General features: G+C 51.9%; 11 protein-coding genes and 1 non-coding gene across 12 annotated transcripts; 6 read left to right on the top strand and 6 right to left on the bottom strand.

Annotated features, from left to right (window-relative positions):
• Window positions 1-593: 593 nt before the first annotated feature.
• On the bottom strand, window positions 594-1,698 carry ASPACDRAFT_53061 (putative C2H2 finger domain protein (Kin17); the record flags this gene model as incomplete). The annotated part of the gene is made up of 3 exons (XM_020202688.1): window positions 594-1,271; window positions 1,333-1,539; window positions 1,597-1,698. The coding sequence occupies 3 exons, from the start codon at window positions 1,696-1,698 to the stop codon at window positions 594-596; spliced, it is 987 nt and encodes a 328-aa protein (XP_020055196.1).
• A 698-nt stretch (window positions 1,699-2,396) lies between these two features.
• ASPACDRAFT_1857346 (RidA family protein) lies at window positions 2,397-2,996 on the top strand (the record flags this gene model as incomplete). Its single annotated transcript, XM_020197541.1, has 2 exons — window positions 2,397-2,511; window positions 2,608-2,996. 2 exons carry the CDS (start codon window positions 2,397-2,399, stop codon window positions 2,952-2,954), a joined length of 462 nt encoding a protein of 153 aa, XP_020055195.1. The 3' UTR covers window positions 2,955-2,996.
• Window positions 2,997-3,233: 237 nt separating this feature from the next.
• ASPACDRAFT_79637 (putative chromatin remodeling complex subunit (Arp9)) lies at window positions 3,234-5,728 on the bottom strand. Its single transcript, XM_020205462.1, has 3 exons — window positions 5,661-5,728; window positions 4,122-5,565; window positions 3,234-4,068 (listed from the first exon to the last, which is right to left on the bottom strand). The coding sequence occupies exons 1-3, from the start codon at window positions 5,688-5,690 to the stop codon at window positions 3,500-3,502; spliced, it is 2,043 nt and encodes a 680-aa protein (XP_020055194.1). The 5' UTR covers window positions 5,691-5,728; the 3' UTR covers window positions 3,234-3,499.
• A 349-nt stretch (window positions 5,729-6,077) lies between these two features.
• nctB (negative cofactor 2 transcription regulator complex subunit NCB2) lies at window positions 6,078-7,036 on the bottom strand. Its single transcript, XM_020205461.1, has 4 exons — window positions 6,997-7,036; window positions 6,907-6,933; window positions 6,516-6,775; window positions 6,078-6,429 (listed from the first exon to the last, which is right to left on the bottom strand). Exons 1-4 carry the CDS (start codon window positions 7,016-7,018, stop codon window positions 6,310-6,312), a joined length of 429 nt encoding a protein of 142 aa, XP_020055193.1. The 5' UTR covers window positions 7,019-7,036; the 3' UTR covers window positions 6,078-6,309.
• Window positions 7,037-7,844: 808 nt separating this feature from the next.
• ASPACDRAFT_79635 (SDR family oxidoreductase) lies at window positions 7,845-8,921 on the bottom strand. The gene is made up of 4 exons (XM_020205460.1): window positions 8,854-8,921; window positions 8,479-8,792; window positions 8,042-8,412; window positions 7,845-7,980 (listed from the first exon to the last, which is right to left on the bottom strand). Exons 1-4 carry the CDS (start codon window positions 8,891-8,893, stop codon window positions 7,944-7,946), a joined length of 762 nt encoding a protein of 253 aa, XP_020055192.1. The 5' UTR covers window positions 8,894-8,921; the 3' UTR covers window positions 7,845-7,943.
• An 855-nt stretch (window positions 8,922-9,776) lies between these two features.
• Window positions 9,777-11,517, top strand: ASPACDRAFT_1871329 (NAD(P)/FAD-dependent oxidoreductase). Its single transcript, XM_020197968.1, has 2 exons — window positions 9,777-10,510; window positions 10,562-11,517. Exons 1-2 carry the CDS (start codon window positions 10,059-10,061, stop codon window positions 11,409-11,411), a joined length of 1,302 nt encoding a protein of 433 aa, XP_020055191.1. The 5' UTR covers window positions 9,777-10,058; the 3' UTR covers window positions 11,412-11,517.
• Window positions 11,518-11,894: 377 nt separating this feature from the next.
• Window positions 11,895-12,940, top strand: ASPACDRAFT_79634 (zinc finger CCCH domain-containing RNA-binding protein). Its single transcript, XM_020205459.1, has 2 exons — window positions 11,895-12,317; window positions 12,401-12,940. The coding sequence occupies exons 1-2, from the start codon at window positions 12,017-12,019 to the stop codon at window positions 12,727-12,729; spliced, it is 630 nt and encodes a 209-aa protein (XP_020055190.1). The 5' UTR covers window positions 11,895-12,016; the 3' UTR covers window positions 12,730-12,940.
• A 327-nt stretch (window positions 12,941-13,267) lies between these two features.
• On the top strand, window positions 13,268-14,499 carry ASPACDRAFT_30807 (non-structural maintenance of chromosomes element 1 family protein; the record flags this gene model as incomplete). The annotated part of the gene is made up of 3 exons (XM_020199762.1): window positions 13,268-13,397; window positions 13,492-14,147; window positions 14,227-14,499. The coding sequence occupies 3 exons, from the start codon at window positions 13,268-13,270 to the stop codon at window positions 14,497-14,499; spliced, it is 1,059 nt and encodes a 352-aa protein (XP_020055189.1).
• A 2,633-nt stretch (window positions 14,500-17,132) lies between these two features.
• ASPACDRAFT_t186 lies at window positions 17,133-17,222 on the bottom strand. The gene has a single exon. It is a non-coding gene; the product is annotated as a tRNA-Asp (tRNA).
• A 986-nt stretch (window positions 17,223-18,208) lies between these two features.
• ASPACDRAFT_1889317 (uncharacterized protein) lies at window positions 18,209-18,919 on the top strand (the record flags this gene model as incomplete). The annotated part of the gene is made up of 2 exons (XM_020198520.1): window positions 18,209-18,301; window positions 18,362-18,919. Exon 2 carries the CDS (start codon window positions 18,434-18,436, stop codon window positions 18,917-18,919), a length of 486 nt encoding a protein of 161 aa, XP_020055188.1. The 5' UTR covers window positions 18,209-18,301; window positions 18,362-18,433.
• Window positions 18,920-19,168: 249 nt separating this feature from the next.
• On the bottom strand, window positions 19,169-22,400 carry ASPACDRAFT_61549 (putative ubiquitin conjugating enzyme; the record flags this gene model as incomplete). Its single annotated transcript, XM_020203669.1, has 2 exons — window positions 19,169-22,191; window positions 22,256-22,400. 2 exons carry the CDS (start codon window positions 22,398-22,400, stop codon window positions 19,169-19,171), a joined length of 3,168 nt encoding a protein of 1,055 aa, XP_020055187.1.
• Window positions 22,401-23,574: 1,174 nt separating this feature from the next.
• Window positions 23,575-24,804, top strand: ASPACDRAFT_30552 (uncharacterized protein; the record flags this gene model as incomplete). Its single annotated transcript, XM_020199742.1, has 1 exon — window positions 23,575-24,804. One exon carries the CDS (start codon window positions 23,575-23,577, stop codon window positions 24,802-24,804), a length of 1,230 nt encoding a protein of 409 aa, XP_020055186.1.
• Between the last annotated feature and the right edge of the window lie 589 nt (window positions 24,805-25,393).

Raw genomic sequence — 25,393 nt, 5'->3', positions numbered from 1 at the left:
GAGGCGAAGTTACCACCAGATGCCTCATAAATGGATCGGTGCTTTGAACCACATTGGTTGATGCAGAGAATCAACTGATAGATGGCAAGGGAAGTAGCCACCAATCACGTGACAACATAACACAAGAACGTCGACAAGAATACATAATAAATTTTACCCGCCCGGTAGCATAGGTAGATGATTGAAATTAAGCTATCAAGGGACATCTACCGCCCCCCGGATCGAAATGTTCCTCCACCCCAATCCCTTTATTCCTCGAGGCCATGGTCGAGAAGTCCTGATCGAAAGGGGACACCAGTCGCTCTCGCTTGGAGACACCCGTCGCTCTCGCCTGGAGCTGCTGTCTAGTAGCGCATCAGATGCGCATAGCGCGGAGATGCCGTCCGGGTCTCCCGCGGCGATGGATTGAGCGCTCCTGCAAGATCCTGACACCAATGAAGCAGAAGCCCTCGCGACGTAGAGACCCAGACAAGCCAGAGGACGAGGACCGATGGTCTCGCGTGAAATTGGTGTCCAGGCGCGGCAGCGGAGAGAGATGTGAGAGGATTTCAAGTTCCAACTTAACCCAGTCATAGTAGCAGACCGCCCTGCGTTCAAGAGATCTTCGGGCGCTTAGCATCCGGGAAACCGGATGCCCCGCGCATACGCTTGCGCTCCATTGCTTCCATCTCCTGCTTCATGATACGCTCCTGCTCCGTCATCTTTCTGGGCGCCTCCTTCACGGGACCCTTCTTCCCTGCGAGAGGGTTCTTCTTCACCGCCGTCGCAAACACATTCTTCGGCTTGTTGCTGCCACCTCCGAAAGACAACGACACCTTCGGCGCCGCCGCCGTCGGAGCAGCCGCGGAGGTCTCCGGAGAAGCCGACGAGGCACTGGGGTCCTTTTCTTCGGCCGGAGTGGCCGTTGCCGGTGACTCGGCCTTCGCGTCCCCATTTGTTTTCGCTCCAAACCCGATATTCAGCTTCACTTTCTCGCCCTCCTTCCGCTGCAGGTTTCTAACCTCCGGATCAATCTCATCCTCCTTTGCGGCGACTTGACGCGCGCGCTCGATCTGCTCCTGGATCTGCTGCTGCTCCCGCTCCTCGTCGCCCTTATCCTGCCGCTCCTTCTTCGCCAGCGCCTCGCGGCGGCGCATTGTATCCGGACTTCGATCAATGTACGCGACAAACAGCCCCTTTTCAGATTCCTGTACTCGACAAAGACCCTCGCGACCGAGGTGCGCGATGAACTGCGACAAGCTCTTCCATTTCGTAGCGTTCATGTGAATATGCTGGCCCAAATTGTTAGCACCCCACCCCGATAGTCTTCCACCCCTTCAAGGAAAAACTCACCGTTTTATCTGCAATAATCTGTTGGTAGAACTGATTCGCGTTGACCTCCTTCTCTCCGTGCGTCGTTCTCAGAAGACTGAGGAAATTATCGATGAACTGCTTGCTGTAGTCTTCGATGTATTTCTTCGGATCCTCGCCGATGAGCAGCACCTGACGGACGTGGCTTTCGGACTGAACGTGGCATTTGAAGCCGTTCTCGTCTCTCATCTGGAACAGTCAGAGTCAGTATAGTCTACCTGAGTAGAGTGAACGGGGATCGCTTGCCTGTCTCTCACATGCTTGGCAGTACCATCGCAATCTGCCCAAACCCTTCTGCTTGATCTTGTTACTGATCGCTTTCGTACTTCCAGCCTCTGCGCGCGGCATTGTGACGATGTGATGATAGTTAGGAAAGAATAAGTGGTTGTCGGGAAGAGGATGAGTGTCTCGCCGCAAGATAAGCCCGCCCGCCCCAGGAACGGGTGGCGACGAGGCAGGATTAGATAAGTGATCCACGTGACCGACATGGCTATCCCGGCTAAGCAGGAGTAGGCTATTGGCTGTAGTTCAGCTCGCAATGTTACAATGAGCATAAGACAAGCACTGAGATTGGTCTGTCCTGCATGTTATATTATCATCTGTGGAGCTCTAACATGCTCCAAAGCCTCATTACAGTTATTCTTCCCTTGTCACTTGCTACTTTGACATATTGACCTCTACTGGGTGCAAGTGAAAATGGGAGCCAATTTGGACGACACTGGAAGTCTCTAGTGCTACTACCGGTAGCAGAAAAATGAGCTGACCAGACAACTTCAAGCCTGAAGTTCACCAAGCATCACTCAATGCCCCTGGCAATCTGATCCATACCTACACCCATGTCACCTCCTAAATTAGCATCTCTGACTGTACCAACCTAACACTATTAACCCCCCACTAGCCTTCCCCTCTCCCAAGTCGATTATGAACCCATGTAAACACCGTCTCCCATCTTACTCCCCCATACTCTCCCCAATAGTCTCCCATAATATTCAAGCTCAACCCTAGACCTCGTCATTAGAGTCTCCTATTCTCCCAAACCACCCATCATGCCCCCCAAACTCCCCAGCTACTCCCGTCCCGGCCGCGGCCAACACTTCCAAGACGAATATGGCTTCTCCGAAGCCTGCATTGCCGGCGACAGAATGGAGATTGCCGGACAGAGTCAGTTCCAATTCCAACTTAACCTTGTCATTCACCCCACATACCTCCTCCCATCCACTCCCGAACCCAAGCCAAACTAACCCTCCCCCCCCAAAGCCGGAATGTCGCCCACCTCCACGACCATCCCGCCCACCCTCGAAGAAGAAGTCGCCCAGGCCTTCGCCAACATCAACGAGGTGATCCTGTACGCGCTGGAGCGGGCCCGGCCGGAGCTGCGCGCCCAGGTGGCCACCGGCTGGGAGCTGGTCACCAAGTTGCGCACCTACCACGTTAACCTTCCCCAAACCCGGGAGACGATCATCGGGCTGATGGTGGACGAGGTCCGCAAGTGGTGTCCCGGGCACCAGCCGACGTGGACGATGCTGGGGATCGAGGCGTTGCCGTTCGAGGGCCAGAATCTGGAGATTGAGGTGGATGTTTATCTGGGTCCGTCGGGGGCTTAGGTAGGCCCATTGGGTTTTGGATTTTTTTTGGGAGAGGGGGGGGGGGGTGGGTTCGTTTTTCTTCATATGAATTGAGAGGAGAGGATGTTGTATGCATGTACATAGTTGTTTTGGAGCGGCTGTGGTCGAAGTATCAAGTGTTGGACTGATACGGATATACCCGTACTAATAGTGTGGATTCTATCTAACCTTTTGCTTTCATCTGTTGGAGGGCCAAACCAAAGGCTAGACCAGGCATACGAAAACTCGTCAAATCTTGAGCTTGAATGTTTACGATGCCCCATTTTGGTGCCTTGCAAGCACCCTTGTACATACACTTTACCCTGAATCGTGGGTTGGATCAGATCAAACTACAGCCTCAATCTCCGTAGCTTGAGTGATGATAGCCTTCCTGTTCTTGTCTTTTTTTTTTCTCTCTCTCTAATTTTCACAAGTCAAGACGCTAGTCATGTAGTAAAGGTACAGAAAACCCTCGGTGAAAAACAATTATTCGAGTATTTCAGGTATAAAAAAAACTCCCTTTCCGAGACAAATTCATAGGGCTATCACATGACATAATCATGAATCGCGGACGGGCCGTTCTCGTTATACTCTACCCGGGTCATGAAGCCCTTGCTGAGGCCCTGGTCGAGCACGAACACGACCTTGGATGCGACCTGGGCCCCAAGGAAGACCGCCTCCTCCATACCGTGGCCACCACTCGCCACGCCGGGACCGCCAGGACCAGCTGCCCCGGGTGCGTTGGTGTTGGCTTGCTCTTTCCATTCGGAAAAGTACTCCGGAGGTCGCAGCGTCTTGACCGAAGTCGGGGTTTGGGAGTGCCCTGTGGACCGGTGGTGGTGCGACATCGATGTGGGATCCATCAATGGAGTTCCGGGGGGCATGCTGGAGGACGCCGGGTTGTTGGAGTGTGTGGCAGCGACGAGGAGAGGATTGACACCGTGACCAGCAGGGTGGTTCATCGGACCAGGCTGGCCAGAGGGGGCAGGAGTGTTGGTTCCTCCTGTCGGAAGAGGGGTGGAGAAGTTGGAAGGGATTTCGGAGGTGAACATAGTGGCGGATGGAGAGAGGATGTATTTTTGGGTGATGGCGCCAAGCAGAGATGCCGTGAATCCTATGAGACAAGATTAGTATGAGGGCCACATTGACTTCTGATGGAATACAAACCCTTGATCTTGCTGCCATTGCCAACAACAATCAATGAATCCCAAAGCTCACTCCGCTTGGTGGCATCCGGCACAGCGAGGATCGTATGGTGAATTTGGGTTGCGATGTCCTCCAAGAGGCCGCTGGTTAGGCGCTCGCCGGAATTCTGCTTGGGCGTTGCCGCCAGGAACCGCTCCACACCGACCTCAATCTCTCGCGTTTGGCGGATGTACCGACCGGGGCCGTTGGTCGCCTCCTTTTCTGACTCTATCCGTACATACTCTTCGAACTGGAATGTAGCCTTTTCTTTCTTCGAATTGGGCAGACGGACAGGCTTGGCGTTTTGATCCGTACTGCCCTTCTTGGTCGAAGCCTTCTCCGCCTTTTCCTTCTCCCGGTTGGCGAGGAACTCGCTGGTGTTGCCGCTAACGATAGCTGCGACGTCCAGAACGCCCTCATCCTCCTCGTCCCCATTGCCCTCAGCTCCGGTCTGGGTGCCGTCACCCGGACCGCGGGGAACAGTCTCATTCGCGCTGCCATTTTGTGCGCCTGTGGACGCAGACGCGGCTGGGTTGACGCCCTGTCGCGCAGTTGCAGCGGTTCCGGGTAGTGGCGTACCGGGAGGGAGAAGCTCGGTGATGTTGCTTCGTTTTAGCTGTTCGCACATCTCCCTGGAGAAGCCCTTAGATCCTAGGAGTTCAACCAGGCGGTCCGTCATGTAGTCTCCACCGCAGCCTTCTAATGCGAGACCTCTTCCGTGCTCGCTGACAATGAAATCCGTAACAGCCGTAACATCGACCTTATCCTTCCCGACATCGACCACCGTGGCTGTTGATGTACCGTAGCCGTAGCAGACGGCGAGCGCAGAGTCCATCATGCAGAAAGCGGGCGTCTTGAATTTCTCGAAGACGAATTGAGTAATCGTCTCGCGGTCCCGTGCGGACCAGGCCGGTTCTGCGATGAGCATGATAGGAGTGTGGAAAGGAGGACTGAGGGTGTTGTGGACATGGGTTAGGAGAGCGAAGAAGCATGACCAGTCAACGATGCGACCATTCTCGATGGGATAGATCGCCCCTTCATCCGATGTCACGTCCTCTTCGTAGTAGATCTCTGTTGTCGTAGGTTTCTCTGCTGCGGGGTCGGTCGGCTGGCCGTCGGTCGGCTGTGCTTCCTCGTTCTTCTGCTCTGTATTGGCAGAGGCTTCAGGCTGCTCGGTCGTGGCCTCCGTCTTCACCGTGTCTTGTTGAGTTGTGGAATCCGCATCCTTCATCTCCACGTCTTCCTTGGGCGCCTCGGTACCATTGCTGACTGGGACCTCGTGCCGACGCTCGCGGATCTTGTATGGTTCATACTCACCCTTCTTCTCAGCAGGGAACATCCGCGTGGGGAAGCGAAACCGAGCAGGTGTGAATGATTCTGGTAGGCCGAGTTGCGCCAGGGTGACCTGCGAGCCTGGCGCAATTATCTGGACGAATGGGTGTTAGTTCGGTCGGGTGGAAGTGTAGTCTTCATTCGGATGGCGGATATATGACCAGACGGGCGGAGGCGGTTGGGACGTACCAAGATGTGTTCATCCTTGAAAGGGGGCATGATGGGCGATCCAAAGTGACGAGGCCTGGGACTGTCGCAATCACGGCACTGACTCTCCGCGGTGTTTGCAGCAGCGAGCTTTGCGCGCTAGAATCGGAGGTTGGGCGGAGAACCCAATGAGGCTTAGCGCCGCGGTCGAGCGTGGTCTGTGCTTCGTTTACTGACCGGACTATCTATACAAAGTGCAGTAAATTCCGCGCAATCCTGATACGGTCACTCGCCTCAATATCAAGCCTGGACTGAAGGATATTTGTGGTTTTGTCCCGGCGTCTCTGGAACCGACCAATCGGGGCTTCTGCATACCGATATGATGTTGCTCTTAGGCTCTTTGAAACCACCCCCCCCGCATGGTCTACAACTCGGATATGGCAAGGGTGTAAAACAATGAAAAGTGCGCACTCCTGGTTTGTCTCCCAGAAGCAACATAGGATTATATGAGCCAAACTAGCGAAGCCTCGAGAGACATGAAATACATAACCGACCCTTTTCCCAAGCACGACCCAAACCAACAAACTCCGAATTTCTGTCCTCTGGAATCTCAAACTCCTGAACCTGGATCTCCTATGGCCAGCATGAGATCAAACCACATTACGATGTTTCATGCAAATTCGTTGCCTTTTTACTCCGGAGCGGCGTGATATTTCTCGGTCGCGGAGCGGAACAACTCCTGCTGCTGCCGGAGCAGCTCTTCCTCGGACAAGCCGCTTTGTTCCATCTTGCTCTGCTTTTTCTCTCGGGACTAGCGATGGAAAGGCGCGTCAGTTTTTATTTTTGTTTTTTTCTCTTTTTCGCACGATCCCAAGTAAGACATGAGAGCATGCGTACCTTTAACTGTTCCTTGTGTTCTTCCGCAACAGCCAGGACATCGGCGATATAGTCACCGAAGCCGAGATCGCGCAGGGCGCGCTCGACATGTTCGCAGGCGATCGTCTTCTTGGCCTCTTTCTCGCTGATGTCGTTGGCTTCGGAGGAGATCAAGGTGATAAATTCGACACAGCATTCCATAAGCAGATCGCGGGCATCTTTGGAGAAAGTTTGACCGGAGGAGGGCGGGAGGATTTCGGTGATGATTTTCTGGACCGTCGCTATAGATTCCGTAGCGGTTAGTCTCTAAACGCGTATTCGCTTGCATCGGGCCAAGAACGCGACCGATGTTGACAAAGAAACCATTTGCGCCCACGCCCTCGCAAACAACGCGACCCTTAAAACCACATACCTTTGGGAAGCGACAGGTCGTCGTTTGCTGTAGATTGTACGAGTCAGCATGTATTTGTATTGCGCCAAGAGAGTAAGGCTGAGCACTTACAACTGAACTCTCGATCCGACATGTCGACAGATGATGTGTGAGAGGGAAGAGAAAAAAAAGGGGTGGGTAGGAGGTAGTCCCGCGCTCGGTGAAGCTGTTCTTCACAAGAAGTATGGCTCGCCCGCCGCGCGCGGGGACTAGGATGGTCTAAATAGCTGTGAGGGCCAAATTCCCGGCGGCGCGGAGGGACTCGAACACGGAACGGAAGAACTAGGCTAACAGTCTGGGCAGAATCCTACCGCCCTCGTAGGTTTTTATTCGGCGCCGCAGCATAAATTTTTTTTCTTTGCTTCTTCATTCACACAGTGCCTTCGCACAACCAGGAAACTTGATTTTGGCTTCCTGTTCCAAGTTTTTGCTCCGGCCAACCTTTGTTGGTCAAATACAACAACAATGGACTAACATAAATGGTATGTTTATTCTTCGTCTTTCCTTTCGCTCCCTCTTGCTATTTTACTATGATGAACATCGTTGTCGCCCCTATCAGACCATTCTATGGTGACGTACACTGTCCAAGCCAAACGGACTACTGATATCCTTGCAAAGTCTGCATTTTGTGATCGCTCAGAATCTTCAGGAATTCTTTACTGACTGACTCGAAGAATTTTTAGGCAATTTCGATTTGAGATCCGATACCAAAGATATTGATATAATGAAATCAATTTTTTTCTGTTTACAATCTCTTTTGTAAAATATCTCCCACAATAGAATAGCTTAAGGTATGCTTTTGCAATTCTCCATTTTTACACCCCCCTGTTATGTGATGAACAACCTACATTCCATGCTAAGTATGAAGGTGTGCTACACCTAATGCTTCTAAAATGTACCTGCTTTTCATCTTTCGGCTGATCAAAACAACTCTATCTTGATTTTTGTTTTATGAATTTCTTTGATAGTAGTATATGCTAACTGGCTTTCTAAAGTGGACGCAGGATTCGAGTGTAGATCTATTCCTGGAAATTCTCCAGGAGGGCGTCGTTCCAGCTGGGAGACGGCATGTTAGTTAGAATTTCACACAATGGCAGATTTTTTTCCCACAACTTACTTCAAGAATTTCCCGGTCAACGAGTTCGGGGCATCCAGCACCAGCTTGGCTATGACATGGCTTGGTTGCTCCACCTTGAGCAGCTTGCCGCTCTCGTAGGCTCCTGTGAACTTGGCGTGCACCTGAGGCTCCAGTGTCGTAGCATGGTCCTCGCGCAATTGGCGCTGCATCTCGGTGTCGACCATCCCGGGACGGATGGAAATGCTGGTGACATCGGGTTCCTCCTCGCCCAAGGTCAGGGCAAGATGGTTCATGGCGGCCTTGGTAGCACCGTAGAGACCCCATCCCCTGTAGGCGGACACTGCGGCACCCGACGAGGTGAAAATGACCTTGCCCTTAGATTCCCGCAATGCTGGAAGCCCGGCCTTGACCTGATTGTCGTGGGCTGTGCGTTAGCTTTCTCCCAGGGCTTCGAGGCTCTAATGCGAGCGACTCACAAATGCGACCAAGCTCATGAAGTTAACGTCGAATCCCTGCTTCCACTGTTCCGGGTCGGCTTCCGCAACCTTGCCGACTTGTCCGAGGATGCCGTGGTTGAGGACCATGCCGTCCAGACGGCCAAAGGTCTTGAGCGCCAGGTCGACTGACTTTTGTGCGAGGGAGAAGTCGGACAGGTCGCCGTTCAGGACCGCGACTTGCTGGGAATACTGATCCTTGAGCTTCTGAAGGGGCTCCACGCTACGGGCGATCACGACGACATTGTGCGATTGCGGCGCAGTGAGGAGGTACTTCGCAATGGCGAGGCCGATGCCTATAATAGAGATGATGTGTCAGTCAGGACGGAGCTACTGGCTCGCGGGGGCATCAATTACCTCTCGAGGCACCGGTGACAATGATGGTCTTGCTCGACATCTCTTGGGGGATCTGATTAGGTTGGTGTGAAACGAGGAGGGCAAGAAGAACGTGCGGGGTGCCAAGCTGATTGGAGTGAAGCTGCAGCAGACACTCCGCGGGAGAAAAAAAAGCTGATCCCTGGGGCGGTGATGTAATTGAGGGGAACGTGGGGGTGGTTGTTGTTCTGCCCGCCGCGGCTCGCTTCTGCTTTCTTACTCTCATTGATTCGTACCTGGGTTACATGACTTGACCTCGGGGATGCTGATCGTGAGCAGATTTCTCATCTTCTGGCTTTCATCGAAAGTTACAGTAAAGTAGAGTGTCTTCAATGGCAATTGTATCCTGCCTGACTCAATTGAGGATTGCTGGTCTCAATTCAAGAGGCGGGTTTATTAGTACTACCGGTACCCTATGTATGAGAGTCCTAGAACGGCCAGGACGAGTTGCCACCAGGCCCATTGGCAATCGGCGGAAGGCTCCCAGGCTAAGAACTATACTATGAGTACCTTATGTATACACATGCAACAATGACAGTGATAGACTTGACAATGCCTGGTAACTCAATCATCCGTAGCTTGTGATAGACAGACGGCCGTAACTTTGTGGGCAAGTGACCGAATACGGGTGCATTGGTTATGCACAACATCTGCAGCGCAAGACATATCTTGTCTACTTGCACTACAGTTTGCCATTTATCCTACCTGATCAATCTGCAACTGAATTCCTGGCGTTATCTACTATATCTACAACGTGATCATGCAATAGCATTGGTCACTTCACCGAGCGCAAACGGCAGAATGATTTACCGCGGAAAACGGGTTCCAAACCTTGTTACTCCACTCCGGAGCGCAAGGCCGGAGTCGGGGCCCGGGGGAACTCCATGCTCACAGTGTTGCACCATCTGATTTGATGCTCATTAACTTATTTGGCTGTGGCAATTGACGATAGTCGTACACCGGGCCGGTTCCTGGTGAGCAGCCGGTCTGGTATCTGATAAGGTCATTTCGTTGCGATAGATTATCAAATGGTCTGGTCTAGACTAGGGTTTCCCCGCGAGATCTATATGGAGACATTCTCCATAAAGTGATCGATTTCCTGGGATAGAATTCTATAGCCAGTGCTATTGACTTGACCCATACACACTGCAATTGTGAACTATCATACAAAACCTTCATCTCTCACCATGGCGACAGTCATTCTTGGAGGAGGAATCATTGGAACCTCCATCGCCTATTACCTCTCCGAAGGCCAATCTGCAGAGAACATCCATGTGGTGGACTCCTCCTCCGAGCTCTTTTGTTCTTCGTCCGGCTATGCTGCTGGATTTATGGCCAGGGACTGGTTTGCCCCTTCTCTCGCACCATTGGGTGACCTTTCATTCAAGCTACATGAGTCTCTAGCTGCCGAGAAGGGCGGCGCAGAGAGATGGGGATACATGAAAGGCAGTGCACTGAGCCTGGGAGTTGCAGCGAAGAAGGGAGGCAAACGTGGGGATGATTGGCTTCGCACGGGAACCAGCCGGGCAGAAACCGCAGCTGGATCGAAGCCAATCATTGCAGAGCCACCGTCGTGGTTGACAAAGCAACATGGGGCCGAGACGCTGAAGATCAGTGAGGATGATGATACTGCTCAAGTGTAAGTGATCCCCTTTTCACTTCCACCAAAACTATGACCTAACGTCATTAGTGATCCCCTGAGACTGTGCAAATTTCTCCTAGAGGCTTGCGTTGAACGAGGAGTCAAGGTTCACAATCCTGCAAAAGCTGTGTCTATTCTGCAAGGGAGAGATGGATCCATCACGGCTGTCAAGACTGTGAATCTTGAAACGAAAGCTGAATCTACAATCGCTTGCTCGAACCTCATCCTCTGCGCCGGTCCGTGGACACAACGAGTCTTGCAGGAGTTGTTCCCCGCGTCTCAAGTTTCGCTCCCCATCTATCCCTTGGCTGGCTACTCGCTGGTTCTACGCTCCCCACGGTACACCGTGGAGCACGAGCAAACGACATACAAGGGCCGGAGCCAGGCCCTGTTCACAACATACCCCCCGAACTGCGGCTTCTGCCCGGAATTGTTCTCGCGACAGGGAGCAGAGGTCTATATCGCAGGCTTGAATACGAGGGATATTCCCCTTCCGGAAAGAGCAGACGACTACCTTAAGTCGATGGAGCAGAAGGAGATGGACAGGCTCAAAGCCGTTTCTGTCCGTCTTCTTGGAAAACTTGCGAAGGGTAGCTCTGAGGCTACCGACGAGATCACGAATACTGACGACTTGGAAGTCATCCGCGAAGGGCTGTGCTTCCGGCCCGCTTCAGAGCGCGGAACTCCTTTCGTTGGGAAGATCACCGACAATCTGCTGGGAAAGAGCATTAAAGCCGCCGGAGGAGTGTACGTTGCGGCGGGTCACGGCCCCTGGGGCATTTCGCTTAGTCTAGGAACCGGCAAAGTTATTGCTGAGATGGTGAGGGGTATTGAACCTTCCGCGGATGTGAGCGGCTTGGGTGTGAACAAAGTGGAAAGAGAGTCGAAGTTAATTTGATATTATACTGATCTAATTCCTGTTGGAACTGTTGGCACTAGTTTATGAAGATTGAAGACATGATCTTGGGATATTCTATATTGAGATTTAGGAACATCATCAGAGGTTCTATGTATATTCTCAACCTATCTTTAACCCCTACGTTGCAATCTAGTTTTAACCTCTTAAAAACTATGTAATACTATACGAAAGTGTTCGCAATCAATTCGCAGCCACCTTGCAATCCTCACTCTGAGGCCCTTTTCTGACTGGGTAGAACAAAAAGAATAGAAATATAACTGAGCACTTGCCATTATTACAAGTAGGTATGTATAATATATCGAAGCCAGTCTATATAGTCGGTCCCAGCGATTGTAGCCTGAGGCACCAGAACCTTCTCCGGGCTTAGTCATTCTCACCGCCACGAGCTCGAGCTGTCCAGAAACTTCAATGAGAAGCTGGGGAAACCGTTCAGGAACAAACAACTCTGCCTCCGTGCCCTCGCGCGTTCATCTTTCTCACTTACCCTTACACTCCCTTGCTTGATTTTTGAGCATCTACTCGCGTTTCTCTCCAGCCATCCTACCTATTCTCAGGATCATCGCCTCGGCGCATCACATAACACCATGGCCAACTACCTCGCCTCCATTTTCGGTACAGAACAAGACAAGGTCAACTGCTCCTTCTACTACAAGATTGGTGCCTGTCGACACGGCGATCGCTGCTCGCGCAAGCATGTCAAGCCCTCGTACTCGCAGACCATCCTGATGCCGAACATGTATCAAAATCCCGCCTACGACCCGAAGAACAAGATGAACCCAAGTCAGCTGCAGAACCACTTTGATGCATTCTATGAGGATGTGTGGTGTGAGATGTGCAAGTACGGCGAGTTGGAGGAGCTGGTTGTTTGCGACAACAACAATGACCGTATGTTTGGCCCCCTTCTCAAGCCTCCCTCCGCAAACCCTTGGACTGCCTCAAATGACTAATGCATGGATTTTCGCCAAAAGACTTGATTGGCAACGTCTACGCCCGTTTCAAGTACGAGGAAGACGCACAAGCCGCCTGTGATGCGCTAAACTCGCGATGGTACGCAGCGCGACCGATATACTGCGAGTTATCACCGGTGACGGATTTCCGGGAAGCGTGCTGTCGGTTGAATAGCGGGGAAGGCTGCGTCCGTGGCGGCTTTTGCAATTTCATTCATCGCAAGGATCCCAGTAATGAGCTGGATCGGGAGTTGCGGTTGAGTACGAAGAAGTGGCTGAAGGAACGGGGACGCGATGCTCGGAGTGTCAGTCGCAGTCCCAGCCCGGAGCCCACCCGGCGGAGATACTAGGTTGTTGTGCTTGTTCATTGTGGGGGAAAAGGGTCCATGAGCTTTGGGATTCGTCGCTTCTTCTCTTCTTTTCTTTCTTTCCATTTCTCTTAATCATCATCTGTATAACGATTTGTGGCGTTTATCGGGGAAGTCTGAACCTCATCATGACATTGTCACTTGTATTTTCGATTCCCATTCTTTTTTTTTTGGCTTTGGACTTGGTTGTCTTTCTTCATGGTACCATGATGTCTAAGCTTTATCGCGATGCTAGTGCATTAATCTGGAATGAGATGATCATACCATAGACCCAAACCTGTCCGTATTCACTACAACAAAGAAACCCATGGGGGCTTTGGGCGGGTAGCCTTTCTTCCCCCCAAAATCAATACTACCGAACGCGGGGAGCGCGTGCCGCATCGCGTCTTCCGCGGTTCTTTGTCCCCTCAATTTTCTTTTGTTAGTCCTAAGAACATAAAACAGCGCTACTTCCATTCCTTCGCCATACCTCCATGAACCTAGACTCTTTCAGAAGCTGTCCCAACCTTCTTTCATAACGATGGTCCGAGAAACCGGCCCCTACAATTACAATGACACCAACCGCGCCTTTCTCCAGGCCTTCATGGGCCGCTCGACTATGACCTTCGAGGAAGCCAAACCCGTATTAGCTGCGATCTTCTCAGCGCATGGTACAGACCCTCGTCCCAATTCCGAAGTATAGCCAGTCATACTATACTGTCTTTTAAGCCAGTGGAGCGATACTGACTGTCCCCACCTCGATAGAGAAACAACCCGTCTCCCCCGAGGAAATCACCGAGGACGAACTACAATCCTACATCGCGACCGCCAACAACGCCATCTCGCCCTTCGACCTCGAGATCCGCAGTACCCTGCCGCAGATAGAAGTTGACCCGAGCCAGACGACGGCCGTGCCCCCGCCGGAGCGGGTGTACGCGCTGGTGAACACGACGAGCGACGCGCTGACGCAACTGGCGACGACGTACTCGGCGGACGAGATTGCTTACGTGAAACGGCTGCTGGATGCGATGTTCGAGACGCATAACACGCGCCGCTGCGAGGCGATGGCGGTGAGTGGCATGCAGGCGTTGCAGCTGGCCAAGGTTTCCGGGGACGGCGGCAGCCAGAGGAGGGAGTCTGGGTTGCAGTCGCAGCCGACGCTGACGCAGGGTGCCACGCAGCAGCCGGACTCGCAGGCGGTCGGCGGGGTGGTGCAGTCGTTGACGATGTCGCAGGCGGAGGCGTTGCTGAAGCAGTTGGTCGAGGAAGGGTGGTTCGGGAAGAGTGGCAAGGGGTTTTATAGCCTCAGTCCCCGGGGCTTGATAGAGCTGCGGGGGTGGTTGGTTGCGACATATAACGACGAGGCGGAGGGGATTCGGAAGATCAAGTTCTGTGCTGCGTGCAAGGATCTGATCACTGCGGTGAGTTTCTGTTTTGCGTCTCTGCTACGCGCCGTAACGATGGGGCATGGGATGAAGGCTGACTTGGCGCTGGGGATAGGGTCAAAGGTGTGGTGATCGAGATTGTCTGGGAAGATTGCATGATCATTGCATGCGCCACTTCTTCCGGTCTCAGCAGGCTGAAGTCTGTCCGGTGTGTAAGAACACTTGGCCGGGTAACAAGTTCGTCGGCGAGAGAGCAGTCACACAGGCTGATCAGGAGCTGCGCGCCCGGAGAAGAAGGGGCTCGAATACTCAGCGGCCGAGTGATGCAGCTGGGCCGAGCACCCAGCTTGAACTTACACCCGTGGAGGAAGATGAAGGCAGTGACTGAAGAACGCGGACGTTTTGGAATCATGATTGATCTCCTGACAACCCCGCACATGCAAAGATATACCGCCGACCAAGTACTGCACTTCCCATATCTGGCATTGGGGCTTTGCTCTTTGAACCTTACTCCGAAGACCTCCACTATATCCCGAGCGAGCCATGCAAAATGGTTGCGTGCGTGGGAGCGCTGCTCGATCAGACAGTCGCCTAACGAGGCTGAGCTCTTTAGCCTGACTTTGTGTCGGATTCATAGAAGCAAGGCCACCGAAAATGCAGCAAGCAATGCATCCAGCATCCAGTCCCTGCGATACAAGTCCGATTTTGACTTCGGAAGCTGTATACAGAACATGGATACCACTTCGCTTATAATGAATAGTATTATTACAAGATACCATGCGACGAGTTTCTGTTAACTGACTACGCTTTCAGATTTCGTGAAATGAATTTAATCACCAATAGAGCTTCCAGTCACAATATCTCACAATGAGGTTCAAAATGGCAGCTTCCAGAAGGTGCAACTGTAGCCTGCCGTCCGGTAAATATCCACTGACCTTGCCTGAAGCATCATAAGCGTCACAACCATCGACATCATTATTACTGGTATCAATTATCTTCTCTATTTTGTCTTTGCTCTGCTCTTCGAAACAGCGATGTTGACAGATTCCATTTTTCGAACCAAGGTATTCAGTCGCTCGGGGGTCCACAGGATACTTTCCGCCTGGCAGAAGATTCCAGTATCTGCAGCAGGGAGACTGGTCATTGGGGGTGTGTTAATCAGTAGTGGGCTGCTGACATATTGATTTTCGAAAGGACAGCAACGGGTTATAGACACGCATCAGAGGCCTACGCGAGCAAAACCGCCCAAAACGCGAAGTTCCGACTTCCGACAGACTGCCACTACATATCAACCAGGGAGAGCTGACGAGAGACTCCGTGCTCACCAAGCACGTCTCATAAGTCCTCAGCTCGTGTCATGCGGTGCTAACTGTTCAACTCTATCGCGTGAACCATGGAAGTCATATCGAGGGTTCTCTCAGAGGCTATCGTGCGGCCGCACCCTAGACTTTTGGGGCATCTACAACGACCACATGTAAGCAGCCTTTTGAGAGACCGCTCTGACTCAGTTTGTGTGACCTGGTGAGCAGCGACGTGCCCTTGCGCGATGATCTTTCGGAACTATTGATTCCCTCTGTAGCATGTGAGCTGGATGAGGGGTACTCAACGGAACCATTACCAGACGCCGAATCAGTGAGGCAAGCCATACGGCGTGGGTTAAGGGCTGAGAACAATAGTCGGATGGCCACCTTATTGCGTCCTCGGCAAGAATTTCCTCAGCATACGGCCCCTGACTTACATATCACCCCAGCAGCCGCGCCTTTTTCGGCTGCGAAACAAGCCCAGGAGGAAATCAGCCAGCTCAAGGCTCCTGAGTTGCATACCGCACCACCTTCTCTATTCCAGGGGCTACGCGTGACTCCAAGGAGGAGCCCGCCCAGCGATGTGCTTTGCTGTTAGTCTACGACCATCAAGATTGTGTTTTGCATGTGGCATCAACCGGTAATTGTCGCGCAGTACTGGGTCGTCGCAGTAGGTGAAGGGGAGAAGGTCATATGTGCCGGGAACCTGGCCGCTTCAAAGCACCCTCCGACTCTTAAAAGGTCCACAAAATTTGCCTGGGGCTCATAACTTGGATGATGATGCCCCGATGATTTCCAGACTGACTATCTTGCGACTCACCCCTGAGCCACTTGTGACCAGTGTTGAGATTGAGCCTGGAAGTGGTGATTCCATTGTAATGGCCTCGAGTAGACTCTGGGAGTGCTTAAGTACCGCGGAAGTTGTAGCACTGGTAGGACGATGGATTGACGAGCCGGAGAACATAGGGACTGAGGAGGGTCGACAAGGATGGTCCAAGTGCATTGAGTCGGTGGACTTGAGAACAGTGTGTAATCGTGTTCTGACCGGTCGAGGAAAACTGTCCCACAGAACTTTGAACTTCGCTAGTCCAGATGAAAGGCTCGTTTTGGAGGATAAAAATGCTGCATCTCATCTGATCCGGAATGCTCTCGGAGGGAGGCTGCAAAGTCAGCCCTTGAGTGCTTGGTTCAGGTTTTCGCTTCTGCGTGGCAGGGGGTATCCTGCTGACATGACAGTCTCGGTTGTTTCCTTTGGTGGCAGACCCAGAGATGTGGGCGAAAGGATCAGAGGTCTGGCGGAACTAGCAGTTGGATGCAGGGGTTTGATTTCAAGGTTGCTCGTTGACATCGCAATGAGATGTGCTAAATCTGCTCAAGTATTGGCTCTGGGTTAGTAGTAGATTTAGTATAGGATTAACCATAGGAACTATCTCCTTCGTCCTGTATTGTTCTTCCCTGACCGAGTCATTGCTCGTTAAATCAATGGTGCTTCTGCGCCAAACGCTGAATTGCATTCATACATCCATGCTGACAGGCAGGCTATGCACATGCTCGGACGCTACTGCTGGGACTGTATCTATATGTAGCTGACCCAATCGATGTGGTCCACACAACCTTATTCCGGCTGGTTCAACCGAGGAGAGGAGGGATGAAATCATCAAGCATGCAGACGCACAAGAATCAGCCTCTGAAGACACTCAGGCAAAAGCAAAAAAGAAATCTCCCCGACTGGGAGTCGAACCCAGGTCTCCCGCGCTTGTTCCCGAGTGGGATTGACAAGCGGAAATCATGACCGTTAGACCATCGAGGATTGGAAGATGCATTATGTGCATCATAATGAGATCTTGACCCTAATGCGAATGTGTAGCATTCGACCATGCTGAGTTGTACTGTCTTTCCATTCCAATCTTCTTACAATATCGATTCGACAAGTGTAGATATCTGTCATCAATTCATCAACCAGCTTCCGCCTTTGTCACTTCGGCAACTGCTATGCTCTGCAGCACCATCGTGCATGTACGCTGCCACTTCTATCCTTGTACGCTGCATATCCCGCGCAGCTTCCCAAACTAACCCTAACAAAACCTGCCACACCATCCGAAGACACTTGGGCAAGGTTCGCGTGAGCGGACCCAGTTCCTGCGGCACCATGGAGCAGCAGAGGAGCAGACCCGTACTTTGCCATGCCGAAGCCCGCACGGGTGCTGATTTGCTCCCGATTGGTGGTCGCTCCACTGCGTGCCGAGATCCCAGCCAGCGAGCCCGCCTATCATCATTTTCATTAGCATCTACTCAGATTCATAGACAGAAGATGTCTACTTTGACATTCAAATTGTTATAGACTCATCCAACGGAATACGTAGACGGTACAGCTCTAACAAACAAAGCGTTACCCGCACACGCACTACGACAATATATCACACGGTCCTGCCCCGATGGCAGAGCCAGGTACGAGTATATACAGCCCAGCAAGTGGAACCCCGACGATCTCAGATCTAAATCCGTTTCCTGCTCTAGCTCAACTTAGTGTACATTCCCCTGTTGATCCCTATCTATACTCTGAGAATGGGAACAGCTCGGGTCCAGTGTGCTGACTTTTCGCTTCATCAAGCCCAGCCCATGCGTGCTTCTCTGCTGCTTGCTCAAGTTGTCTGCTTATTGCTCTTCTCAGCAATCTTTCTTCGTGCCAACAGTCACTGTTTGCTTTCTGCTATCGAAAATCAACTCACTCATTACAGTTGTTACAGTATTCAGTCGCTCGTTACTTCTAATTCATCAATCCCTCCTATTCAGCTTCAACGCCCTGTCTATATCTCGAAAAGCAACAGAAGCAACCACTCTTTCAGTTTTATTGGAACAAAGCAACCAAATATAGCGGCAGCTCTGAACGTGAGCCCCTTGCACAATCCATCCCAGAGAATCAACCATCTAACCTCAAAACGATTACAGTAATAGCACTCACAGCTAGAGCACCGTCCAAATCCCAGCCCCATAGCACAAACCCACCAAACAAACAAGACAATGCACCTCCTCTCTCCCCTCAGCCTCAGCCTCGGCCTCAGCCTCCTCACCACAACAACCACCTTCCTCCACCAAGCAACCGCCTCCCCAACAACCCACACTCATACCCACATTCACGCTCACGGGCAGCACACCCAGAAATCCGCGTACCAACCAACCCAGAACAACAACCGCCGCGCCCTCTCCCTCCTCCCAACCCTGAACCTCAACGCCCTTGACCTCACCAAGCTCTCGAACATCGATCTCACCGACCCCAACAACGGCGATGCGCTGGACACGCTGAACGAGGTCCTGGACACGCTGCCGCTGGCGATCGAGTTCTGGGCCCTGAACCGCACTGCCGGGGTGGTGGGAATGAGTCTTGATATGGGATTGGCGGAGTTAGCGGATGTTGGGCTAGTGAGTTTTGGAAAGCAGGGGGAGGGGGCACGAGGGAGGAATGCTAAGGTGCATGTTAATGTTACTATTACTGGGCTCGTGGATTAGGATTTTAATGGAATCTACTGATTGATTCTTGGGTCTAGGAAACGAACTAGATAATAACTAGGTGGTTGTGTTGGATGGCTTTGAGTACTGACCTGTACTATACATGTAGCCTTGTGTCCGTCTGGGCAATCATCCGTGAAGGATGCATATCTGTAGCGTTGCTTTATCGGGCTCAAAATATCCAACACACTAACCACCGTCTCTCTGCCTCACTATCTTAGTTCGAAATAGAAGGGGAACGCAGTCTCACTATGCTGCTTGCATCTTTCCAAAGTCTTCCGGCACCTTCCAGTTGTGAATGCTACACATCCTGATGAATGCGTTGACGGCCTCGCACCAGGAGTAATCGTGCTTCTGGCGAGCATCCAGGCGGGCCGGGTACGGATCCTTGGACGACATGAGGAGCCGCACCTGCAACAGGACGCTCTCCATGCGATACAGCGGATTCCAGCCGGAGCCGGTAAGCAGGTCCATACAGATGGCGCCTCCGGCGGTGACATGGCCCCCTCCGCCGGCCGCGAGTGGCACAAACCGTGGTCTGACAACGCGAACGAACGGGGGAGAGTACGGGAATGAGGGCGGGAACCGGATCTCCAGGAGAATGCACTTGTCCTCGGTGGCGGCCAGGTCCCGTGCCAACGGTAGGCTGGGATCGAAACTGTGCAGAGCCACGAGCCACTGGTATGGATTGTCAACCTGCTCGGGATCGATGTACCAACCGAGCTCAGTCAAGGAGCCGCGCGCCTGGAGCGCTGCGGTGGCTCCCAACTCCCGCATCAGTCTTGTGGTGGCCTGCGAGGTGGCGTCGGTAGGAGGGGGCAATAGCTTGATGTTGGCGGATCTCAACACGCGCAGCATCTTCACCGCCAAGGGGTCGAGCATCACGCAGTCACTGTCATCGTCATTTTCTTCGAGCAGACGGCGATCCTCATCGAGGGTCGCGTCGCTCTCATAGCCAGTGTCCAATTCGCGACCACCACCAACACCACCGACTGAGGTTCTCTGTGCTTGAGAAAGATGAGTCCGTACCCCGGATAGAGGAATTGTGACTGGTACATCATTCTGACCGAGAGCTGTTCGCTTGGGATCCTGCACATAGACGTCTTGTAGACTGTGGCGGCTGCTAGTACCCGCCACGGGCCTGGAGCATTTCACAAAAAGGTACCGAGGCATGATCCATGATATCTCCTGCACCACATACGGCGATGTGCACTTGAACTGCTCTGGACAGTTGACAACCTCGTTCAATGAGATTGCCATCGTAATCCCTAGCTTGCTCGACGGCCAGGACCCCTGGTCGGAGCGATCCCTCAAAGAGTAGCCCTCAGAGAGCCGGAAGTCCCGGGCTAGATACACCCCATCCCCGAAACTTCTCCCATTGCTGCATTGCTCAAAATGTAGGCCTTGCCGAAGGATACTATGCCAGCTGCTGACTGGGGATCCATGCCAAGCAAAGAGAGTGGGATATTGCTTCTTCGACGCTTTGACCTCTCGCTCAATCGCCTCCACAAATTCCTGCTCCTTGTCTGGGGTCCCTTGAGCGAGTCGAAACTGCATGTGACCCTCCATGCCTGCAACCTTGTGCGCTGGGTCTTTGTCATAAATGATGCAGGATCGATTTGACGAAACGATCCATCGCAAAAGGTACAGTGCGGCGGGGGAGATGCGTTCTTTCCACGTGTCGAGAGTCCGATGGCTAGAACTGCCTTTGATGAACTCAACCATCGAGGCGACTCCCGGGAGCGTATCGAGTAATCTCACGAGCATCCCCTGCTTCTCCTCCAGTGTTAAGTTATCGAAATCTTTGTTGTATAGCGTAACCATCACGCTTGGGGATCCGGACTTTGTGGGCTCCGCATTATCCTTGCCCTCGTAGATAGGCCCTGAGAGAGTGTAGGAACCATCATCGTTGTGCATGCGAACACAATAATGAATTGGAGTTATTATTTTGTTCTGGTTTCTCACCTTCCTTGTAAGAACAACCCACTCGCCGACCTTTAACTCGAGTCGTCCCTGCGGAACGAGTGTGCCACCAACCAGTCTCGCCTGAACAGCCTGTTTCGAATTCAGATTCGGATTGGGAACTTTGAGAGGAAGGTCGAGACAGTCAGTCAGCGATTTTGCCATGGCACGCCGGTAGGCGAAGGACACGAGTAGATCCACAACCTCAGGATGATGCACAATCTGCCACTCCAGCTTCGGTCCCTTGCCACATTCTAGATATTGGAACAGACAGAGCCGCTTCGAGCAAACGTACGGGTTCAGTGCCTGGAAGCTGGCAGCGGTCTTGCAGTAACATACTAGACAGAATTCGCTGGCACGGGTGAAGCGCCGGAGCGCATATTGCATCGCAATACGAGGTAAGGACAGCCTCTTTTCGTCCCCATTGCATCGAAGGTCATCTTTTTGAACAAAACTGGGAGTCCAGGTACTCCAGGCCTCTTCCACAAAATACTTTGGGTCTCTAACATCTTCAATGCCGGGCTTTGTGCCTTGTTGAGTGTCATAGTAGTGCTCGGCCCCTGTCCAGGAGTAGCCATGATCGATTCTAAGCTGTATGAGGTCCAGCAGCCGTTCGTTGAATAGATCCGTAAGCATTTCCGTGACAAATGAGGATCTCAATTGCCCGAGAGCAGGATCTGCTGTGAGATTTGGATTCGTACCGCTCGAATCCTTCAGTTCTTGTCCGGAGGGATGGAGAGCTTTCAGGGTGGACGCCAGCGTGGGCTTATACGAGTCGCAAAGACCAACGTACATTTGCGGCTTCTGCAACGGATTAAATCGAGATTTATCGTCCAAGCCGTAGTACTTGTATGGGTATTTGATAAGGAGAACCAAATAGTCGGATGGGGAGACATTCCACAGTTGAAGCGCATCGTTGGAGATGTTCAGCCGAGCAACACGACAAGAGGTGACCACGATGACGCGGCCTTGCATGTCACCCAGAACTCCAACTTTGATTCCGGAATGTTTTGCAGCCTGAAGGTCTTTTTGCAGGCGCTTATGGACCTCGTCCCAGTCGGGACCGTGGTCCGTGTCCAAGTCCATCTCACCATCGGTGTCGAAGTCATAACCCTCGCCCTCGGAGCTGCCATCCATAGTATTGTCGTCGCTTTGACCAGTTAAGCAGTCCAAGAAGCCTTGGAGAAGTGCGTTCAGAGGTCGGCCATTGTATTTAGAGCCGATAGACTGAATTGTCTGAGCAACAGGATCGGAGATAGCTTCATCGCCCCAGATTAAGTACTCATGCTGAGTAGGGTATGCGGACAGATCTAGTTGTGAAGCACTTGGTTAGCCGAGATCAGGACACCGGAATTGGCAAGGAATGTAACTTACCTGGAACGAGGAGTTGGATACAACTTTGATGACCAGCTGGATCACTGTAGGTGAAACTGAAGGTGTCATCTTGCCGAAGCTCGAAGCCAGTCAACTGAGGATGAGAGGCCTGTCTAGCGTCCCGCAAGAAGTCGGCGCGAGGCATGCTGATAGACTCAGGAGGTAGGGATAGAGAGGGGTGAGGTAGGAGGAGAAATGATGAAAGAGAGATGAAAGAAGGACGGAACAAAGGTGGTGGTCGAGGCAGCGGAGAGACGATCCGTAAGATAGAGGAAGCCTGGGCGGATGATGCAAAGTAAGCAGCTTCCTAGTGAATGTGGCAGCGTAGAGCATGTGTTGAAAGCTCTAGACTGTGCTCAATCTGCCTTTTCCAGTAATTCACCACTTGAGCTAGTCCGCGATCAATCACCAGAATTTATCGAGTCTCTTTGACGATGATGATCTCAGACGTGCAAGGCTGCGGTCGTCGTAGCTTTTCTCCTGGTGAATAGAAGGAGGTTCCTCTAATCTTGGGAGTGATTGCACGTTTAATGATTCCAAGACCACGGGGCAGATTTGCAACTTGATATAGGAAAGCATGAGCCAATGACAAGACAGCTTCAATAGCCGTGATCTCTTTGTTTTGATCGGACAAAGGTGCATGGTGCCAATATGCTCAAAGCATTGCCGGAAAGTCTTTCTTTCTGCTCCAGAAATAAAAAAAGGAACAAAGAACAACGAAAACAGAGGCACAGACAAAGAAGACTGGATTGTCTATCTACACAGTAGTCCAGGTATTAGAGGAATGCAGTCCGACTAAGGAGATAGCATTCAAATGATTCGTTATTGTAAGATTCCCGGTAGTTCGACTCGGGAAGTTGAACGGATATCGGAAAGAGGCACTGCTGCTTCGATAATTCGTCGCAAGGTGTACAGTACACTATATTACTTTCTCAGTCAGACTGGCGAGGCGGTAGCTCAGAATGATTCTATAGGGAAACTGCATCTAAACTCCAATGTTTGGTACGAGTACTACAGTTCCAACATGATCCAAAAATAGTTAGCAAAGCATTGTGTAAGAAAAGGCCCCACCACTCAACCGACCGAGGGAGTGTCTTTTCTCCCCGAAACGGAAATTCTGTTCGTATTCGTTCAAGTTTACTTCACAGCCATGCAGTTTGACTTTCGAGGCAAAAGCTTGGATGTAGCCCACTGAATAAGCCTGACCTCGCCCCCATAAAGACCCTGAAGCCCTCTTCACTCTTCAATTTTCCTTCAACGCTGTTCTCCCCCCAACGCATTTGAGAAACGTCCGTCGCCTTTCTTCGCTATCATTCACCATGCCTCTGAGCATACATCTTAACAACCAGAAGCGCTGGTACTCGGGGGGTGAAACGATAAGCGGTCACGTCAAGTTCCAGTGTACTCAAGCGACCGAGATCGACGACATCCGGGTGAGCTTCACTGGGCGCACCAAGGCCAAAGTCCAGAAAGTCAAGGGATCGGCGGCTCCTTCAGCCAGCTATCGCAGCAAATGTGTGCTGTTTGAGAAAGAGAGAATTCTGTCGCATCTCAATGGCGGAAAATTAGATCCAGGGACGTACGAGTGGCCATTTATTTTCACGTTTCCTGCCCATGTTCAGTCGCCAGGCCCGTCATCCGGCTGGTCCGAGAAGCCTCCTTTCCGCAGCGATGTCAATCACCCGCTACCGCCGTCGTTTGCAGTCGAGACGGGGGACTCCCTTCGTAACTTGAGATGCGTGATCGACTACCGAGTACAGGCTGAAGTATCCAAGCCGCAGAGAGGTCTCCTGGGGAAGAAAGCGGCCTTGTTCAAGGAGACGTTGCACTTGAAATATCTCCCCTCAGCACCGAACGCGGAGAAAAGCGGTGACCAGTCTACCCTTTATCGACAGCAAAGAGAGGAAGTGTTCGAATTCCGCAGTATCTTGCTTCTTCCTGAAAACAAAGGGCAAAGTTTAACCTTCCAAGAGAAATTCCAATCATGGGTTTCGACCAGACTGCCCCGTTTCAGCTTCAGAGCAACGTTCTCCTATCCCACTCGCGTCAAGCAAGCATCGACTATTCCATGCTTCTTAGATATCCTCCCATTCATGGAAGACTCATCTGTCAGCCAGCCTCCGGACATTGTATTGCGATCTGTGTCATTGTGGGTTGTCAGTCAAACTGCCGCTCGGGCTGTACCTTCTCTGATAGGTGCATTGTCAGGACAGGTGGACGAAAAGATCGACTTGCTAAGTCAAAGTCATATTACGATGCCTGTTATGGAAACTCTAGATTTGTCCCAAGCTTTCGGATCACTGATGCTTGGCCGGTCGGACATATCCTTCAGCACATTCAATCTCAGTAGATCCTACAGACTTTGCGCTTCCTTTGTGTTTGAGTGCGCTGGAAAGTCAGTTGAATTCAATCTCACCGATATGCCATTTGACGTGGTGGCCCAAGTTGAAGCGACGTTGGAGGAAGAAGCACAGAGTTCTTGCGCGCAGGGCTCTCCGCCGCCATATGACCCTGCTTCTAGTATATCGACGCCGAATGACAAAAGATAGACGTCTAGCCTCGTGTGAACGGTGCGACGTGGGCTCAAATCGATTTATTGGGTCGGGTCTCGACAATGCGGTTGGATGGGAACTCCCAGATGCAGGTATCGCACGAGAGTGAGATTGGCGGTCGAGATTTGGCCCTGGTGACGCTATAGCAGACCGGTTCTAAGCTAGACATGGGTAGAACCCTGTACAAGCAGGGATCTAATGAAGTCAGTTCGATGAGTGGTTTTAATAATTGATATAACTATCTTTGCATATAGACCAAGTATCTTTACAACTCACAGAAAGAATAGCCCAAATGGTATACAAGGCTCTCAACTTGGAGATCATGTTACATGCCCATCGAGTGTCAGTTTCCCCAAGGCTCTATTACGGGAAAAGCATTCGAGCACACTCACTGTATCAATGCATTCCTCTGAGTTCTTACCATAGCAAGCGTGAAGAGCAGATACACCACATGAACAGGAAGAATTATAACACGCTTCTAGACCACCTAATAACTCTTCTGACGGGCTCCTTAGCCCGCAGGGTCTTCACCCACTGATGCCTAAGGCCTCCGTGGCGTATAGTTCAGAGCGAAGGCCCGCACCTT

The sequence above is a fragment of the Aspergillus aculeatus genome, assembly GCF_001890905.1.
Source record: "Aspergillus aculeatus ATCC 16872 unplaced genomic scaffold ASPACscaffold_10, whole genome shotgun sequence".
Lineage (NCBI taxonomy): Eukaryota > Fungi > Ascomycota > Eurotiomycetes > Eurotiales > Aspergillaceae > Aspergillus > Aspergillus aculeatus.
This window is presented reverse-complemented; position numbering and strand designations above follow the sequence as displayed.

Excerpts from the sequence above, each read along its gene's own strand:
- ASPACDRAFT_79637 (XM_020205462.1), bottom strand. The coding sequence starts at position 5,690 with ATGCCCCCTTTCAAGGATGAACACATCTTG. Across the intron at positions 5,566-5,660 it reads TCAAGGATGAACACATCTTG|ATAATTGCGCCAGGCTCGCA; the intron begins GTACGTCCCAAC and ends CCATTCGTCCAG. Across the intron at positions 4,069-4,121 it reads CAATGGCAGCAAGATCAAGG|GATTCACGGCATCTCTGCTT; the intron begins GTTTGTATTCCA and ends CTTGTCTCATAG.
- nctB (XM_020205461.1), bottom strand. The coding sequence starts at position 7,018 with ATGTCGGATCGAGAGTTCAGTT. Across the intron at positions 6,934-6,996 it reads GTCGGATCGAGAGTTCAGTT|CAAACGACGACCTGTCGCTT; the intron begins GTAAGTGCTCAG and ends TACAATCTACAG. Across the intron at positions 6,430-6,515 it reads AACACAAGGAACAGTTAAAG|TCCCGAGAGAAAAAGCAGAG; the intron begins GTACGCATGCTC and ends TTCCATCGCTAG.
- ASPACDRAFT_79635 (XM_020205460.1), bottom strand. The coding sequence starts at position 8,893 with ATGTCGAGCAAGACCATCATTGTCACCGGTGCCTCGAGAG. Across the intron at positions 8,413-8,478 it reads TCATGAGCTTGGTCGCATTT|GTCAAGGCCGGGCTTCCAGC; the intron begins GTGAGTCGCTCG and ends CACGACAATCAG. Across the intron at positions 7,981-8,041 it reads TTGACCGGGAAATTCTTGAA|CTGGAACGACGCCCTCCTGG; the intron begins GTAAGTTGTGGG and ends GCCGTCTCCCAG.
- ASPACDRAFT_1871329 (XM_020197968.1), top strand. The coding sequence starts at position 10,059 with ATGGCGACAGTCATTCTTGGAGGAGGAATCATTGGAACCTCCATCGCC. Across the intron at positions 10,511-10,561 it reads GATGATGATACTGCTCAAGT|TGATCCCCTGAGACTGTGCA; the intron begins GTAAGTGATCCC and ends TAACGTCATTAG.
- ASPACDRAFT_79634 (XM_020205459.1), top strand. The coding sequence starts at position 12,017 with ATGGCCAACTACCTCGCCTCCATTTTCGGTACAGAACAAGACAAGGTC. Across the intron at positions 12,318-12,400 it reads TTGCGACAACAACAATGACC|ACTTGATTGGCAACGTCTAC; the intron begins GTATGTTTGGCC and ends TTTCGCCAAAAG.